This window comes from Panthera pardus, unplaced genomic scaffold, assembly GCF_024362965.1.
Source record: "Panthera pardus isolate Hobbes unplaced genomic scaffold, ASM2436296v1 HiC_scaffold_27, whole genome shotgun sequence".
NCBI lineage: Eukaryota > Metazoa > Chordata > Mammalia > Carnivora > Felidae > Panthera > Panthera pardus.
Genome location: NW_026526843.1, coordinates 1,730,136 through 1,744,782, shown reverse-complemented (window position 1 = coordinate 1,744,782; position 14,647 = coordinate 1,730,136). Strand labels below are relative to the sequence as shown.

The following is a 14,647-nucleotide window of genomic DNA, read 5'->3' as shown; positions in this document are numbered from 1 at the left end:
CTTTTAGTTCTGACAATCCCAGAGGCTCTGATTCTTTGACCCTTGTGGGGACAGACAGATAAAGCTCCCTGGGACCCAGGAGGAGGGAAAAGTATAAACTTGGAAGTCACAAAAACTTGGGGCTGAGTTCTAGGGATCCGACCTTGTGGCATCAAGCTACGTTTTGAGGTCCACGCGTCACGGGGCCACTTGAACATGCGACGTTCATGTTACGAGCCCCCACTTTCCATTCTTTTGCGTGTGCGCCCAGCGACAGGACTGCTGGACCACGTGGCGATGCCTCGTTGCATTTTTTTGAGGGATTGCCAGACTGTTTTCCACAGCGGCTACACCATTACAGTCTACTTTTGGAATCTTTTCATCACCCCCAAAAGAACCCGTTCCCACGAGCAGTCACTCCCCATTGCCCCCGGCCGCTGGCACCCACCCGTCGGCGTTCGGCCTCCGCGGATTTGCCCGTTCTGGACATTTCCCGTCCGTGAAATCACGCACCATGCGGGCTTCTGCGTCCGGCTGCTCTCACTCCACCCCGCCCTCCAGGTCCTGTTGTGGCAGGTCCTGTTGTGGCAGGGGTCAGAACCGCATTCCTCGTTTCGGCCGAGTCGCCACCGTCGCCCGGACGGACCGCATTCTGTGTGTCCGTTCACCTGTTGACTCCCCTTTCGACTGTTTCTACCTGTTCACCTGTTGGGATTAGTGTTGCTGTGAGTGGTCCTGGACAGGTTTTTGTGTGGGCATGTGGCTTCAATTCTCTTGAGTAGACACCTAGGGGTGTAAATACTGGGTGCGCTTTCTCCTGCCCTTGGACAACGAGCCCAGCTTTCCAGGCCACCAGGGGGCCCTGGCAAGACGGCGGTCAGGACCCGTTCCTTCGATTCCACACAGAGCCCCTGGCCTGGCACCAGGCGCGTGGCAGGCCCGGACCAGTGCCGGGAGCCATTCCCACTATGGGTGGCCGCACGGGGCGGCACAGACGTCCAGCCATGTTACCCGGAGCCTCCGCCTGGGGTGCTGACAAGTCATGGCCCCGAGAGCAGGGGAGTGAGGTCGCACGCCCGTGGCTTGGCTTTACTGAGCTTCAGGCCGGCCCCAAGGAGGTGATGAAGACAGCTGACCTTCGGGAGAGAGGAGCTGGCAGGACCCAGGAGAGAGGGTGTGCCCCCCTGCGGAGGGGGACGGGGGTGGGACTGCAGAATTCGGCGATCCGCCTGCAGCCGGAATGCTGCCAAGTCCGGGCCGCAGCCAGATTGTAGTGGGCCAAGAGGGACAGAGGAGGCAGCCCGTCTGGAACACTCGGTTGAGAGGCTTGCTTTTGAAGGCAAGCCTGCAGGGAGTTGTCGTCAGGAGCAGTCCAGGGAAGGGTTATGGACTCAGGCCAAGGAGACCCGAGCTGGTGGAACCTGAGTGCCCGTGGGCACCTTCAGTTGCTGCGGGAAGGCCACCGGGAGGGCCTGGACGAGCTCCCCGGTGACCGCAGGGGCCGTGGGCTCCTGGGAAGCAAAAGGGAGCAGGGGAGCCCCACCCCAGGCCTGTCTTTCCCTTCCTGGGTGAGGGGCCCTCGCCAGCACCACTCGCGACCATGCGGGCCCACCAAGATGGCCCGACCCGTGAGGAGGCTGCGTTTTGGGCCGCAGCAAAGTCTCCCGGCCCCCCGCCCCCCCCCCCCCCCCCCCCCGCGGCTCTGAGGAGAACCACGCAGCAACGGCGGGTCTGGGCCTCGGGCCGCTTCCCTAACCCACACGTCAATGTGGAAAGGACGACACTAGGGCCCAGCTGGCCTAAGCGCGAGCACCACACAGTAGGGAGGAAAGTGCACGTAAACACCAGCGAGGGCCCGCGGCAGCTCCTGCAGCGGCCTTAGCAGGCGGGGGACTCCGAGTGGGTTCCCAGAAAAGCCTCTGAGCCGCCCTCGCAGGCTCACCTTAGGAGCCAGGAGGCAGGGGGTGGGGGAGGGGGAGGTCTAAGTCCCGGGCCCAATTAAGAGATCAGGTGGGGAAGGGTTTGGGAGCTTCTAAGGTGAGGAAGCCCCGGCTGATCCCGCGGGCTGCTATAAAGCGCCGTGACCCCCCAAGCAGCGCCAGGGCTGGCAGGCACTGGGGACAGGGCTTTCCGGAGCCATGACCCAGCGGTGGGGCCCCCAGAGGCTTGCAGGCGGGCAGCCGCACGCCAGCTTGGAGGACAGCACCCGGGCGAGCATCTTCACCTACACCAACAGCAACGCCACCAGAGGTGAGCAAGTGGGCGCCGTGGAGGCTGGACAGCCCTCCAGGGACACCAGGCCCGAGTGGCCACGCGGAGGGCCGCTGGCCACCCACCCGCCAGGAAAGCTCTCTTCCACACACGTCAGCAGCGGCCGAGGTGGTCCTTCTCCCTTCACCTTCATGATGCCATGAAATTGGGGGGGGGGGGGGGGCGGTCCTTTCTGAACACAAAAGGACACCGTAATATGCAACTTGCCTTTCCAAACCACACAGGCTTCCCAGACCTTTTGCGAACCGCTGTCCCGGGAATGCTCACTGACTCTTTCCTTGCGGTCCCGTGCCGCTAGTAAGCACCCGTTACGTTCAGTTCTGGCGTGTCTCTCTGGTCGCACCGCCCTGGCTTCCTGGGAAAGAATCCAGCTCGGACTCAGTTTTGCACTTCCCGAAGCCAAAAGGAGGCAAACAGCAGGTGGCCCGGAGGAGGGTAGGTGCCTTCTCCAACCTCAGGGTCGGAAGAGACGGGAGTGGCCGTCCTGTCCAACTCTGCCCCCGGGGCCTGCAGACTTCGGCTGCACGTTCTTGGGGAGGGGACTCGCTTGGTTCCCAGGGCAGCCTTTCCGCTGGGAGGTGTCCCAGGAGAAAGGGCTCGGGCCCAACAGACACCTGAAACGTCCGCGGAGGCGGCCCGAGTTATGCCCTGGAAGTGCACCAGTCCGAACGCTTTGCGTGCAAGCCTTGCAAAGAACTGAGGACGTTAGTGACCCCCTGCCCCGGCCCCCCTTCCCCAGTCCCTCCTCCAAACCAAAGACCACCCCATCTGTTCCTTCAAGGACGTCTCAGGTGCCATGGTTTCCAGAAGCCACACCAGCTCCCTGACAGCCAGGGTTCCCAGGCCAAACTAATTGAGAACCCTCAAGTCTGCCCTGACCTGATCGTTCTGTCAAAATGTCCTTGATGGCGACACAACAGGGCCCTCCCTGGAGGCCCCTGGGCCTTCACTGATGCCTGAGATTCCTTTTTGTACATTTCCCCTGGCAAAATTCAAGTATCTAGCAAACTGGACCCACTCCTGCTGATTCCTGGAAGCAGATCTAAGACATGACACCATTCCGTCTGTAAATCTTCAGCATGCACCTGTAAGAGGAAAGGACTCTAAAACATAAACACAATGCCACTGTCACACCTATAAGGTAACATTGCCTTGATATTATTGAATCTCTTAACCAGTGTTGAACAAAAGGTCGTACATTTTTTTTTTACCTTGCTTGAATCAGGGCTCCGATAAGGTCCACACGTTCAGATCGATCATTATCTCTTTTTGTCCTCTTTGAAGTCAGGGGCTCCCTCTCTACCTCCTTGTAATTTATTTGTTCAAGGGAATGGGTCATCTGTCCCCGGACCCCTCCACTTTGGACTTGCTGATGGTTTCCCGTGTGTGGCTTCCCATCTTGTTCATCATTATGTGTCTGTAAATCTGTAGTTGATCTGAAGATCTGCTTGGAGGCCAGTTGGATCGGTTTTGTGTTTGGTTGGATCTCCTCACCATCAGGAGGGTGCCCCTTTTTCTGGGGTGTTGGCAGCTACTGAACTCGATGCTTGGACCCACGAAACCACTGGGGGTTGCAAAATGGTGACATTCTGACTTCCTCACCCTGTCTTCATCTATTAGCTGGAGTCCTTGGATAGACTGAAACATTCCCTCATCTACTCTTGGCTTCCCCAGGGACACAGAGTGTATGGGAAAGGCAGGAGAAATGCTTCTTCTTTCCTTTTATTTCTCCCACTCCAAAGTAATGACTTGGTTTCCCAGTGGAGCCAGTTGGGTTTGACCTCTGGGTCTCCTTTCTCTCCCACTAAGAATCCTGTTCTCAAGGGCTTTGCGTAGAAGAATAAGAATATGATTCAATTACTCATTTGCTTTTTATCACACACACTCACAACGGTCTCAGAGTAATGACACCGACACCGCCATCGACAACACGCATACCCAAAACTCAACATTTGGACAGGTCTTTTCGTCCTTAGGGTCTATGCCACCAGGTTCGAATAGTCAAACTAGTGCCCTTCCAAGTCGTTTAGAACAGTCCCTCTCTGTGTGATTATGCCTCTGAGTGGATATGCATTTAGGTTCATTTGTTTTATTTTTGATTTTCAGGGATTGCTTTTTAAATTTTAATGTTGTTTTAAAATCGTGTAATAAAATATTCACAAGGTTCCGAATTAAAATCTAGAGAAGAAGGTATATTCACAGAAATCTTGCTTCCTCGCCTGCCCCCACACCCAATTCACTCCCTCCCTGAATTTCTTCAGAACACCTTCCCCCCGGGAGTTGACCCTGATACCCTTGTGGTGCCCACTTCTTTATGAAGTTGGTCCTGGAGAGTTCAGAAGCGAGGGGCAGGCTGGGACACGGGCTCTGCTTGCGCCGCTAGAGGACCCTCCCCTGTGACCTCCCACATTCGGAGCAGTCCATCCCCTCCCCCACTGTGCACAGCCCCGTCCCTCTTGTCCCTGCCCTGTCCAATTTGGACTCGGCGGACTGTCCGGGAAGGATGCTCTGGCTGCTTCGTTTTGAAACCGTTCAAAAGCTGGAGCGTTCCGTACACCTCCCAGTCCCAGCTGCTGTTCTCGGACTAACCCGCTGTAGTTTCTGGGCAAGACCCGTTGGCAATTCGGGGTCCTCTGTTCTCCGGTCTATCAGCAGCCCCGTGGTTTCCCTCCACTTCCTTCTGTACGGAAACTGATAGCACGCGGGCCTTCGGTAGTCAGAGGTCTGTCCCCAGGGGGCCTGTGCCACCTAGCATGGCTGTGGGCATTGCTGATGGGTTTCCAGGAGTTCCCCGTGAAAGCAATGAACAAAGCTCACGCACAGGGTGCTGGAACATCACGGGTGCTGTGGGGTCTGGTTGTGCTGGGGGCGATTGGCATCTACCCCAGCCCTCCTAGCCAGGGGACCCAAGAAAGCCCTACTCTTCTAAAACTAGTTCGAGCTGGGCTTTTGTGGCACACAACTGAAGTGTCCTGGTAAATGTGGGGACTCTGCGTGGATGCTTTCCTGGGCGTCATAAGGCTTTAGTACATGGCGGCAGGCGCTGGCGTATCATCCCTTTAAGTATTTTGCCAAAAATGATGGTGGTAAAAAAGGTCCTTCAGCACAACAGGTGTAGAGCCGCTGCGTTGTAATAAAGGGGAATTACCCTTCCTTTTCGTTGCGTGTGTTTCGTAGGGCGGCTGTAACAGCACCACACGCTGAGTGGCTCACACAAGAGAAACTCCTTGGCTTACGAGGAGTCTGAGGTCCGGGCGTGGGCCGGGTTGGCTCCTTCCGGCGACTCCGAGAGAGAGTCCGCTCCGGGCCTCTCCTCCGGTTTCTGGCTCTTCCCGGCCATCTGCGGCGTCGCTCGGCCTGTGGAAGCATCGCCCGGATCTCGGCCTTGATCTTCACGTGACCATCTCCCCGTGTGCGTGTCTCTGCGTCCAAACTACCCCTTTTCGTGAGGACCCAGTCCTACGGGATTGGGGCCCGTGCTAATGACCGCACGGTAACTTGATCATCTCTGTGCAGACCCCGTCTCCAAATAAGGTCCCCTCCACAGGTCCTGGGGGTTACGACCCCGACATGTCGTTCTCATGGGGGGACACAACTCAACCCAGAACTCATTCGTTCATCCATTCTCTGAGCACTGACTGTGCGTCAAACCTGCCACATGGGATACGACGAGACGTGCGCGTGGGTGGCTCCAGTACAGTGTAGGATGTCACACAGGTACACTGAGGTGGCGGTCCCAAGGGGCTGAGTTGACACTCGGCTTAGGAATCCGGAAAGGCTTCCGGGAAGCAAGGCCATCCGAGCTGGGCTTTACGGTATGGGAGAGAAGAGGACCGCGGTGCAGGGGAGAATGTGAGCAAAGGTCCCATGACAGAGAGGCATGCAGCAGTCACGGGAAGCAGCGCGGCGGGTGCAGGGGTTTGAGGGAGCAGAGGCCTGCCCACGGCACCCCACAGGCCCGGCCCGTGTACGGGGGTGGCAAATCGGATGGGGGGGTGATACCTGGCATAGCTGGTGAGGAGTTCGGCTTTGTTAAGTTCAAGGATGCCTGTCTGGTGGGCCACGGCCTCTGGCATGAGACACGGATGCCTCACAACATCCGTGAGGTTCCAGCACTCCATTCCATCACAACACGGAAGGTTGTTCGCAGGTGGGCCCAGCTAGAGGGAAAGAGCTGGTTGCAAAGGCAAGGGTAGCGGGCAGGAGGGCGGGAGGGCTAATGCGACGCTCTGACGAGGAAGGGAGGGCAGGGCGGGCACAGCTGTGCAGGCGGGTAACGCCGATGCCCAGCTCCTCTCCCCGCACTGTACCTCCTGCCTTCTAGGCCCCTTTGAAGGTCCCAATTACCACATCGCGCCCCGATGGGTGTACCACGTCACCAGCGCCTGGATGATCTTCGTGGTCATTGCGTCCGTCTTCACTAATGGGCTTGTGCTGGCAGCCACCATGAAGTTCAAGAAGCTGCGCCACCCTCTGAACTGGATCCTGGTGAATTTGGCGGTGGCTGACCTGGCGGAGACCATCATCGCCAGCACCATCAGCGTCGTGAACCAGATCTACGGCTACTTTGTGCTGGGCCACCCCATGTGTGTCCTGGAAGGCTACACTGTCTCCTTGTGTGGTAAGCTAGCCAGGGCCCCGGACTCCGGGAAGACCCAGCCTGCCGTGTGTAAAGGAAACATTCACGAGGCACCCCCCGGGTGTGCCCACGGTGCGCATTTGAAGGGAGACAGACCTGTAGGGGAACCTGGGCCGGGGTCATCGTGGGGGGGGGGGTTGCAGACCAACAAGTGGGCATCCAGAGTGCCTACCCTGAGACAGGCCGGTCTAGGGCCACGCAGCTGGCATAGGAGGAGACGGACAATCCCAGAACAATATGGGAAGGAGGGCTCCGGTCACCCCAAACAGAAGTTCCACTCAAACTGGGGATGTGTGTTCTTTCAGCTCACCTGTGTCAGCTTTTCCCAGAGAAAGCAGCGCTTCCCGTTAGAGCTTTTGAGATCCTGAAACTGATCTCAGATCCTGGTCCCCATCACTCACATCTCTGTGGGCCGGGGCCCTGCTCAGGTCAACCTTGGCAGAGAAGAACCCATGTGGGGGGCACCAGGAGCATACGATCCCTTCCCCGAGGCACTCCCGAGTCCCGGAAAGAGGGGTCCCTATCCCAGATCGCGAGCACGGGGCGCCATCCGCCCCCTCAGAGGACCGTGTGCAGGAGGAGACGAGGGAGCACCCAGACGCTGAGTCAGCGAGTTGAGAAGGGAGCTGGGCCGAGGTGGCCAAGGAGAGCAGGGTGCAGGCAGCAGCTGGGTGGGCAGAGGACAGGTGAGCATTGGCCGGTGGCCGAGCGGACTATGAGGCCGGGCACACGCAGGGGCGCGGACTTGATTCCGGGAGGCAGAAGCTGGCGGGAGAGACCCGGGAAGAGGCCGAGTGAGAGAGCAAAGGCCGTGCCCGCAGCAGCACGAGGGAGCTACCCCTCCCACAGGGCCGAGGGCTCGAGGCTGGCCTGCCTCCGGGCCCCCAGCCATCACACCACTGCTCTTCCGTTTTAAGTTTCCCAGGACCACGGGGTCTCCAATCCTGGGTCCTGAGCACCCACATCTAACTCGGGTTCATCCAACTGCCACCTAAACTGGTCTCCAATTCAGATTCTGAGAGGTGGACATGAAGAGGAGAAAAAAAAAAAAGACGCTAGGACAGCCAGGGCCTGGGGAAGGCAGGGGGACCCTGGCTGCAGGTTTGAATTGCTACTGCGCATCAGTGAAATGGGGGCAGGACACGGGGGCAAGATTGAAATGAGCGCATCGGCCCCTCATATCCCTGTGAGGTAGGTGCCAACACGAGGCCCACACACTGTACAGGGCAGGACGCCGCCCCCCCCATATCTAACTGCCCCTCGTTTTACAGATGACGGCCCAGCGCTCTCCCAAAGGTATAGAACGGCAGTGACCAGGGAAAGCCTGCGGACCCCTCCTCAGAAGAATGTTTGCCAACGTGCACAATAAGATCCATAGAACTACAAAGGAGTCCCATGATACCGAAATATAGTGATCAAAGTATTAAATATTAATGAGTGACATAGTCCTTCACTAAAATTATGAGTAAATGCATTTTTTAGAAGTATTGATGATGACACCATTCTTTATTAAAGTATCAAATAACCGGATCTGGTCTGACAGCCACTGAAATTTCAAAGTGGTACTGAATATGGTGATATAGGGAAGTGTCTGCTGCCTCTGTAAAGTGACCAAGTCGCAGGCACTGCTAATGCTGCCATGCTCATAATGGAAGGCGATGCCAAGGGTCCATTAGAGTTTTTAGTGGAAAAAAGCTGTCCTTTTTCCCGCCCCAGTTAATGGAGCCCTAAACTCTGCCCACAGACCTCCAGTGTCTAAGCAGGGCATGGAGACATGATCACCCGCCGGGGGGAGGGCAGCGGTGGGAAATCTGGAAGCCTAGGTGAACGTGCATATGGGCCGAAGGGCCACAGGTCACCGGACACGTCCCGTTTCCTTGCCCTTGGCTGGGACCACGGCACCTCAGTGTGGTCACGTGGGTGCATGCATGGCCATCGGGAGTTGCGTCTGCATCCGAAGAAAGGCTGGTGGCCAACTAGGAGGAAGATAGGAATCGGGGTGCTAGAGGCCCAAGAGGAAAGAATGGGGAAAGAGGGTGTCAGACAAATTGACCAAGAGGTCCACTGCCCCCTGGAGCTGAACACACTTTTTGGAGAATTAGGTTTTTCACATGGGTGGGGAGGATGTCTCTTGATCCTAAAAGCTATCGGCTGGTCTGGGTGGAAGAAGTGATGTTGGAGGCTCAAAGCCCTCATCTGCCTGCTCTCCCCTGCAGGGATCACGGGTCTCTGGTCCCTGGCCATCATTTCCTGGGAGAGGTGGCTGGTAGTCTGCAAGCCCTTTGGCAATGTGAGATTTGATGCCAAGCTAGCCATCGCGGGCATTGCCTTCTCCTGGATCTGGGCCGCTGTGTGGACAGCCCCGCCCATCTTTGGCTGGAGCAGGTAAGGAGGCCAGTATGTCAGGCATGCAGCTCATTTAGGACAGACGGTGAAGGACAGCGGGGAGGGTCAGACACATGACTCCATTTGTAACCGTGGGGTCAGTCGCTTCCTGTTTCTGGGCCTCCGCGGCCCCATGACTAAAGTGAGGATGGACCCGATGTCCCTGTGACCCCCTTTGAGGGCGCGGTACCTATGAACATATAAATCTGCCTGGCTGCGACATGGAAATAGGTCCTGTGATCTCTGAGCCTCTGGAAAGGTCTGTTTCTGCCAAACATGAACGGCTCATGGGTGCACACAGAGAAAGGCGACAAGCTCAAGCCACAGGAGCAGCTATAAGTGAAAGCAGGGCCATCTCACCCACTCTGCCCTAGGCCTACGTCTCGCACATTCTCGGGGGCCTCCCTTTCAGAGACTTCTTGGGTTGTAGGTACACCTGGGCCCATAGGTCATTTGTGTCTTGGCCAGGCTGCTTCTTTGCGGGCTCAGATGCTATGTGTATTTTACCACAATAAAAACACAAGGGGCTATAAGACCAGTGAAAACGTTCTGGAACTAGACAGAGGTGGTGGTTGCACAATACTGTGAAGGTGCTGTCAGATTGAATGGCTCGCTTCAAAAATGGTTGGTGAGGGGCACCTGGGTGGCTCTGTCAGTTAAGTAATCTCGGCTCAGGTCATGATCTCGAGGTTCATGAGATCGAGCCCCACGTCGGGCTCCATGCTGATAGTGCAGAGCCTACTTGGGATTCTCTCTCTCCCTCTCTCTCTGCCCCTGCCCTGCTCATGAACACACACACACTCTCTCTCTCTGTCTCTCCAATAATAATTAAATAAACTTCAAAAAAAAAAAAGGTGAATTCATGCAATGTAAATTTCACCTTAATTAAAACAAGCCACCGATCGTCCACCCCAAGTCAGTGGCATGCCTGGACTGGGGGGCCCCAGGGTGCCCTGCCTGCATCAGGACAGGCTGCCAGCCCTTCTCTCCAGGTACTGGCCCCATGGCTTGAAGACATCATGCGGGCCTGACGTGTTCAGTGGCAGCTCGTACCCCGGCGTGCAGTCCTACATGATCGTCCTCATGATCACGTGCTGCATCATCCCCCTCAGCGTCATCGTGCTCTGCTACCTCCAAGTGTGGCTGGCCATCCGAGCGGTGAGCCCCCGAACTCTCCTGGCTCTACCCCCTGCCGATAGGATTGTGGGAGCCAAGGACACTTAGGCTGGGACAGAGAATCTCTCTCCTGCCCTCAAAGCAGGCCTGAATCCTCCAATTCCTTTGGGGCTGCGCCTGCAGTCCTGGCTCCCTTGTCCTTGTCCCTACACGATGTGAAGGGACCGTCCCCAACTTCATGCTCCCAATAAGGGAGCAGAGCCGCATTTCTTCCGTGACCCGGGACGGTCCTCCCCTGGGTAGAAAGCCTGCCTTTCCCGGGGAGTGGAGAGCAGCCAGCCAGATCCGCGAGTGAACCCTGCAGATCAAAAGGTGCTTTTGAAAAGCTGCCACCAGAGTGACCTTGTCCCCTTCATGGGGCTGTGGGGCAGGCCAAGGAGTGGCTTCACGTGTGCCATGTGCCACCCAGACCCGCTCTCCACTGTCCTCACTGGGAAGTTGACCCCGTCCCGGCCACCCCTAGCCCCCTACGTAGGCAGCCCGAGTGAAGGCCACAGGCTCCCTGCCTTCAGCCTGCAGTGTGCCCCCACCCCGCTTCCTCCCCCAACCCCGCCGGTGGTCAGGGATCAGAAGCAACCTCACCAGCTCCCACAGGTATCCAACCATGGCTTGGGCCTTGTTAGCTCGGGGCTGTGTCCCTGCCCGCAGCAGACAGTGTCCAGCGTCTGTGTCTTCCCCCGATCGGCCCCTCAGAGTTAAGCATGGGGGGCGGGCAGGAAACACGCTGATAAGGGACCAGGCGAGGCTAAGATGGCCTCCTTAGCTCCTTCCCAAACTCCTAACGGGAACCAGGCTAAGCCAAGAGCTTGGAAGGCCCTTCGAGGCCATCTTCGCCGGGGCAGGCTCTGTGCTACCTCAGAGCCTACACAAGCTCCATCAAGGCCGGCCCGGTCCAGCCTGAGCCAGGCTGCGGGCTCACTCAGGTGGGAGCTGGCCGCTGGCCGCCGGCCGCTGACCCGCCTGGGGTGGGCCCATCTCCTCGTCTTCATGACTCCACGTCCCCCGGCCACCTGTCTCTCGCCGCCTCCCTGACTCACGGCCCAGGCAACGGCAACACGGAGCCCTCTGGATACAGAGCCCCGAAGGACTCTCCCACGCACCGTCCCCAGGCACGAATCTCTGTCTCCCCCAGGTGGCAAAGCAGCAAAAAGAATCCGAGTCCACCCAGAAGGCGGAGAAGGAGGTGACTCGCATGGTGATGGTCATGATCTTCGCCTACTGCGTCTGCTGGGGGCCCTACACTTTCTTTGCGTGCTTCGCCGCCGCCCACCCCGGCTACGCCTTCCACCCTCTGGTGGCCGCCCTGCCGGCCTACTTCGCCAAAAGTGCCACTATCTACAACCCCATCATCTACGTCTTTATGAACCGGCAGGTAAGTCACACCATTGGCAGAGCAAATAGGAATTTACCCCCGGAGAGCCCAGCGATGGCTCCCGCCTGGAATCATGTCGAGGGGGTGCCCGTTAATGACCTCCAGGACAACGACCGGAGAAGGCTCAGCACGTGACCTAGCCCCAGCCAGCCCTCCCCGTGGATCGTGTCGGAGTCTCGGCCCGGCACAGCGCAGTCGCGCACGTTGCTGCTCTCCTGTTCTGTCGGCCTCAGGGTTGTCCTGCTGCTCACACCCGAAGGAGCGCCCGGACGTGTCTGCATTGACCCTGGCTGTGCCCTTCCCACTTTGATAGGCACAGCTGGCCTCTCAGTCTTCACCTTTCCGTTTTTAAACCCTAACCCCAACAAGGACGCAGAGAGGCCCTTCTCGGCTGCACCCGCATGCGGCTTTTGCAACTTTGTGGGTTAGTTCGAGGGGGCCCGCCGTGGTCCCGCCCGAGGTCTCACCAGACGGTAGCCATCATGGGCCAGTATACTCAGCCTCAGCAGCAAATTGCCTGTGACTCCTAGATCCCCCGGGAGGTTACAGGTGAGCGCTGAGGCTTACCATCTTCCAAGCACAATTTGGCTTCCTCTTCCTTGAATCCATCAAATCTACTTCACTGAGATGCGATGTGTGACTTGATGGTGACCAGAAAGGTCCAGGGGCCCTCGCAGGGGCCTGGCATCGTGCCAGACCCAGTCCCCATTCCTTCCAGCTAGCTCTTCTGTCCCTTCCCCCTCCCCCTCATGTCACAGTTGCTCCAAGGCCCCGCTCAGTCTGGCCTGGCCCTTGGCTCCCTGCAGAGTTCATTAAGCACGCACTCTTTCTGTAACGTTCAGGCATTAAGTAGGACACGGTTGATCCCCCGGGACTCCACTGTTGGCAACTCAATACCTAGAGTGTCTTTGTAGCCCTGACTCCTGTTTCCCGGTTCATGTGAGTCTCTTTTTAGGTCTGGCTTTTGCTTGTGGAACCCTAGGCTCTCTTGCCTTGTACTTGTACTTGTTTACTTGAGTCTCCATTCTCCCCTCCCCAAACTGGCCCTCCTAGACAAGATGTCTGCACTTCTGGACCTCTCCAGGCTTTTGAAGTTTGCTTTCACCCTCTCCACATTGTTATCCCTTCCTGTTGCGTCCTGAGAGAATTATCTGTAATGGAGCTCACGAGGGCAGAGAACGTTGCTCTTTTTGTCCACTGCCGATCGCCCTGAGACAGTCTGGCACACGGTGGACACTCAGTAGGTAGATGTCAAATGAATTCCTCAGCTAAGTCAATTCTCCCATTCAGTTCACTTCTTGTGTTACTGACTTCCGTAATTATGTGTTTTATTTGCGAGGGTTTTGATGTTGGAGGGAGCTGGAGGTGGTCAAGAATAGGCCTAGAATATACAGGAGATGCCCCTCGTCTGCAGTCTCAAGACATTGGGGTTATCCCAGTGATGATATGAGGTATAACTTAAGAAATGAATACATTACAAATCTCTTTATAGGGGAAATGCACTGGGGCCCTCTTGGTGCCAGAAGATTCTCTTGGCTGTAGACATGAAGTAGTAGCTAGACTGTGGTCTAACTAGTGCCTGCGTGGCCTCAGAATCGACGGGATAGAAACAAGATGACAATCACATCCCTTTTCACTAAAATGCCTCTGAGTCTCTTCCCAGACATTCTGGAAATGGGTCGCCCTATGCATGGGCCCCTTAGCTGGCGTCCTCTTTGGTCACTGTATAAGTTTCCTGGGGCTGCCATAGCAAAGTACCACAAACTGGGGCGGGGGGGGCGGGGCTTAAAACAACAGAGATGTATTCTCTCCCGGTTCTGGAGGCCAGAAGTCCGGGGTCAAGGCGTGGGCAGGGTTGTTTCCTTCTGAGGGCTCTGAGGGCGAATCCGTTCCCGCCCGTCTCCTAGCCTCCGGTGGTGGCCAGCGGTCCTTGGTGTCCCTTGGCTCCTAGACAAGTCACCCCGATCTCTGCCTTCACCTCCACGTGACCTTCTCTGAGTCTGTGTCCAAATTCCCTTCTCATAATGACACCAGTGGTTGGATTAGGGCCCACTCCACTCTAGCATGACCTCATGGCAATGTATATCTTCATCACATCTACAAGGACTCTATTTCCAAATAAGGTCACATTCACAGGCTCTAGGGGTTAGTCCTTGAATGTAGCTTTGGAGAGGGGGGCGTGGTGTTACAACTTGACGCACAATAGTCACCATCAGAGTCTAAATTCGATGGCTCAGATGAGCGAGCAGTCAGGAGCAGACCATCCCCATGTGCGAGTAACAACCTCAGGCCTGCTCCAGTCTCTGCACGGGACTCTGAATGGTAGCGGAGAAGGTGCTCAGTCATCAAGGTGCCCCCTAATGAATAGCCTCCTCAGAATTCCCCAAGAACGACCTTTAGCACGGTATGCGGGCCCTTTCCGCTCTGCTGAGTAGCGTTTTCTGCCCTGCCAGTTTCGAAACTGCATCATGCAGCTTTTCGGAAAGAAGGTTGACGACGGCTCTGAACTCTCCAGCGCCTCCAGAACGGAGGCCTCATCTGTGTCTTCGGTGTCACCTGCATGAGTCCCTCCCGGCCATGACAACAAAAAGGTCTGCTTCCTACCGGAAAACGTAAACCCTGTCCCACACACCAGCACTTCGGCCACACACCCCCCCCTTTGCCCCTTCTCCTCCATCCCTGGGAAATAAAAGTAGTTTCTCTTTGCCAAAAACAACAAAGTTGCAGAGGCTCCCGCTGCAGTCTGGGGACACCTGAGCCTCCGAGGGTTCGGTCGCGGGGTCACGAGAGGGCATGAGGGGGATAGAGACGAGAGCAGCACCGCG

At 57.0% G+C, this 14,647-nt stretch overlaps 1 protein-coding gene across 3 annotated transcripts; it reads left to right on the top strand.

The window, feature by feature from the left end:
• The first annotated feature begins 2,062 nt into the window (after nt 1-2,062).
• Nucleotides 2,063-14,542, top strand: LOC109259873 (opsin 1, long wave sensitive). Of its 3 annotated transcripts, XM_019437759.2 has the most exons (7): nt 2,541-2,685; nt 3,248-3,391; nt 6,575-6,871; nt 9,106-9,274; nt 10,267-10,432; nt 11,583-11,822; nt 14,276-14,542. In XM_019437759.2, exons 3-7 carry the CDS (start codon nt 6,640-6,642, stop codon nt 14,384-14,386), a joined length of 918 nt encoding a protein of 305 aa, XP_019293304.1. In that variant the 5' UTR covers nt 2,541-2,685; nt 3,248-3,391; nt 6,575-6,639; the 3' UTR covers nt 14,387-14,542. The 3 variants fall into 3 exon arrangements, with proteins under 3 accessions (XP_019293303.1, XP_019293304.1, XP_019293306.1); XM_019437758.2 differs by lacking the exons at nt 2,541-2,685; nt 3,248-3,391 and adding an exon at nt 2,063-2,229; XM_019437761.2 differs by lacking the exon at nt 2,541-2,685 and having other exon boundaries at nt 2,799-3,391.
• Nucleotides 14,543-14,647: the final 105 nt, after the last annotated feature.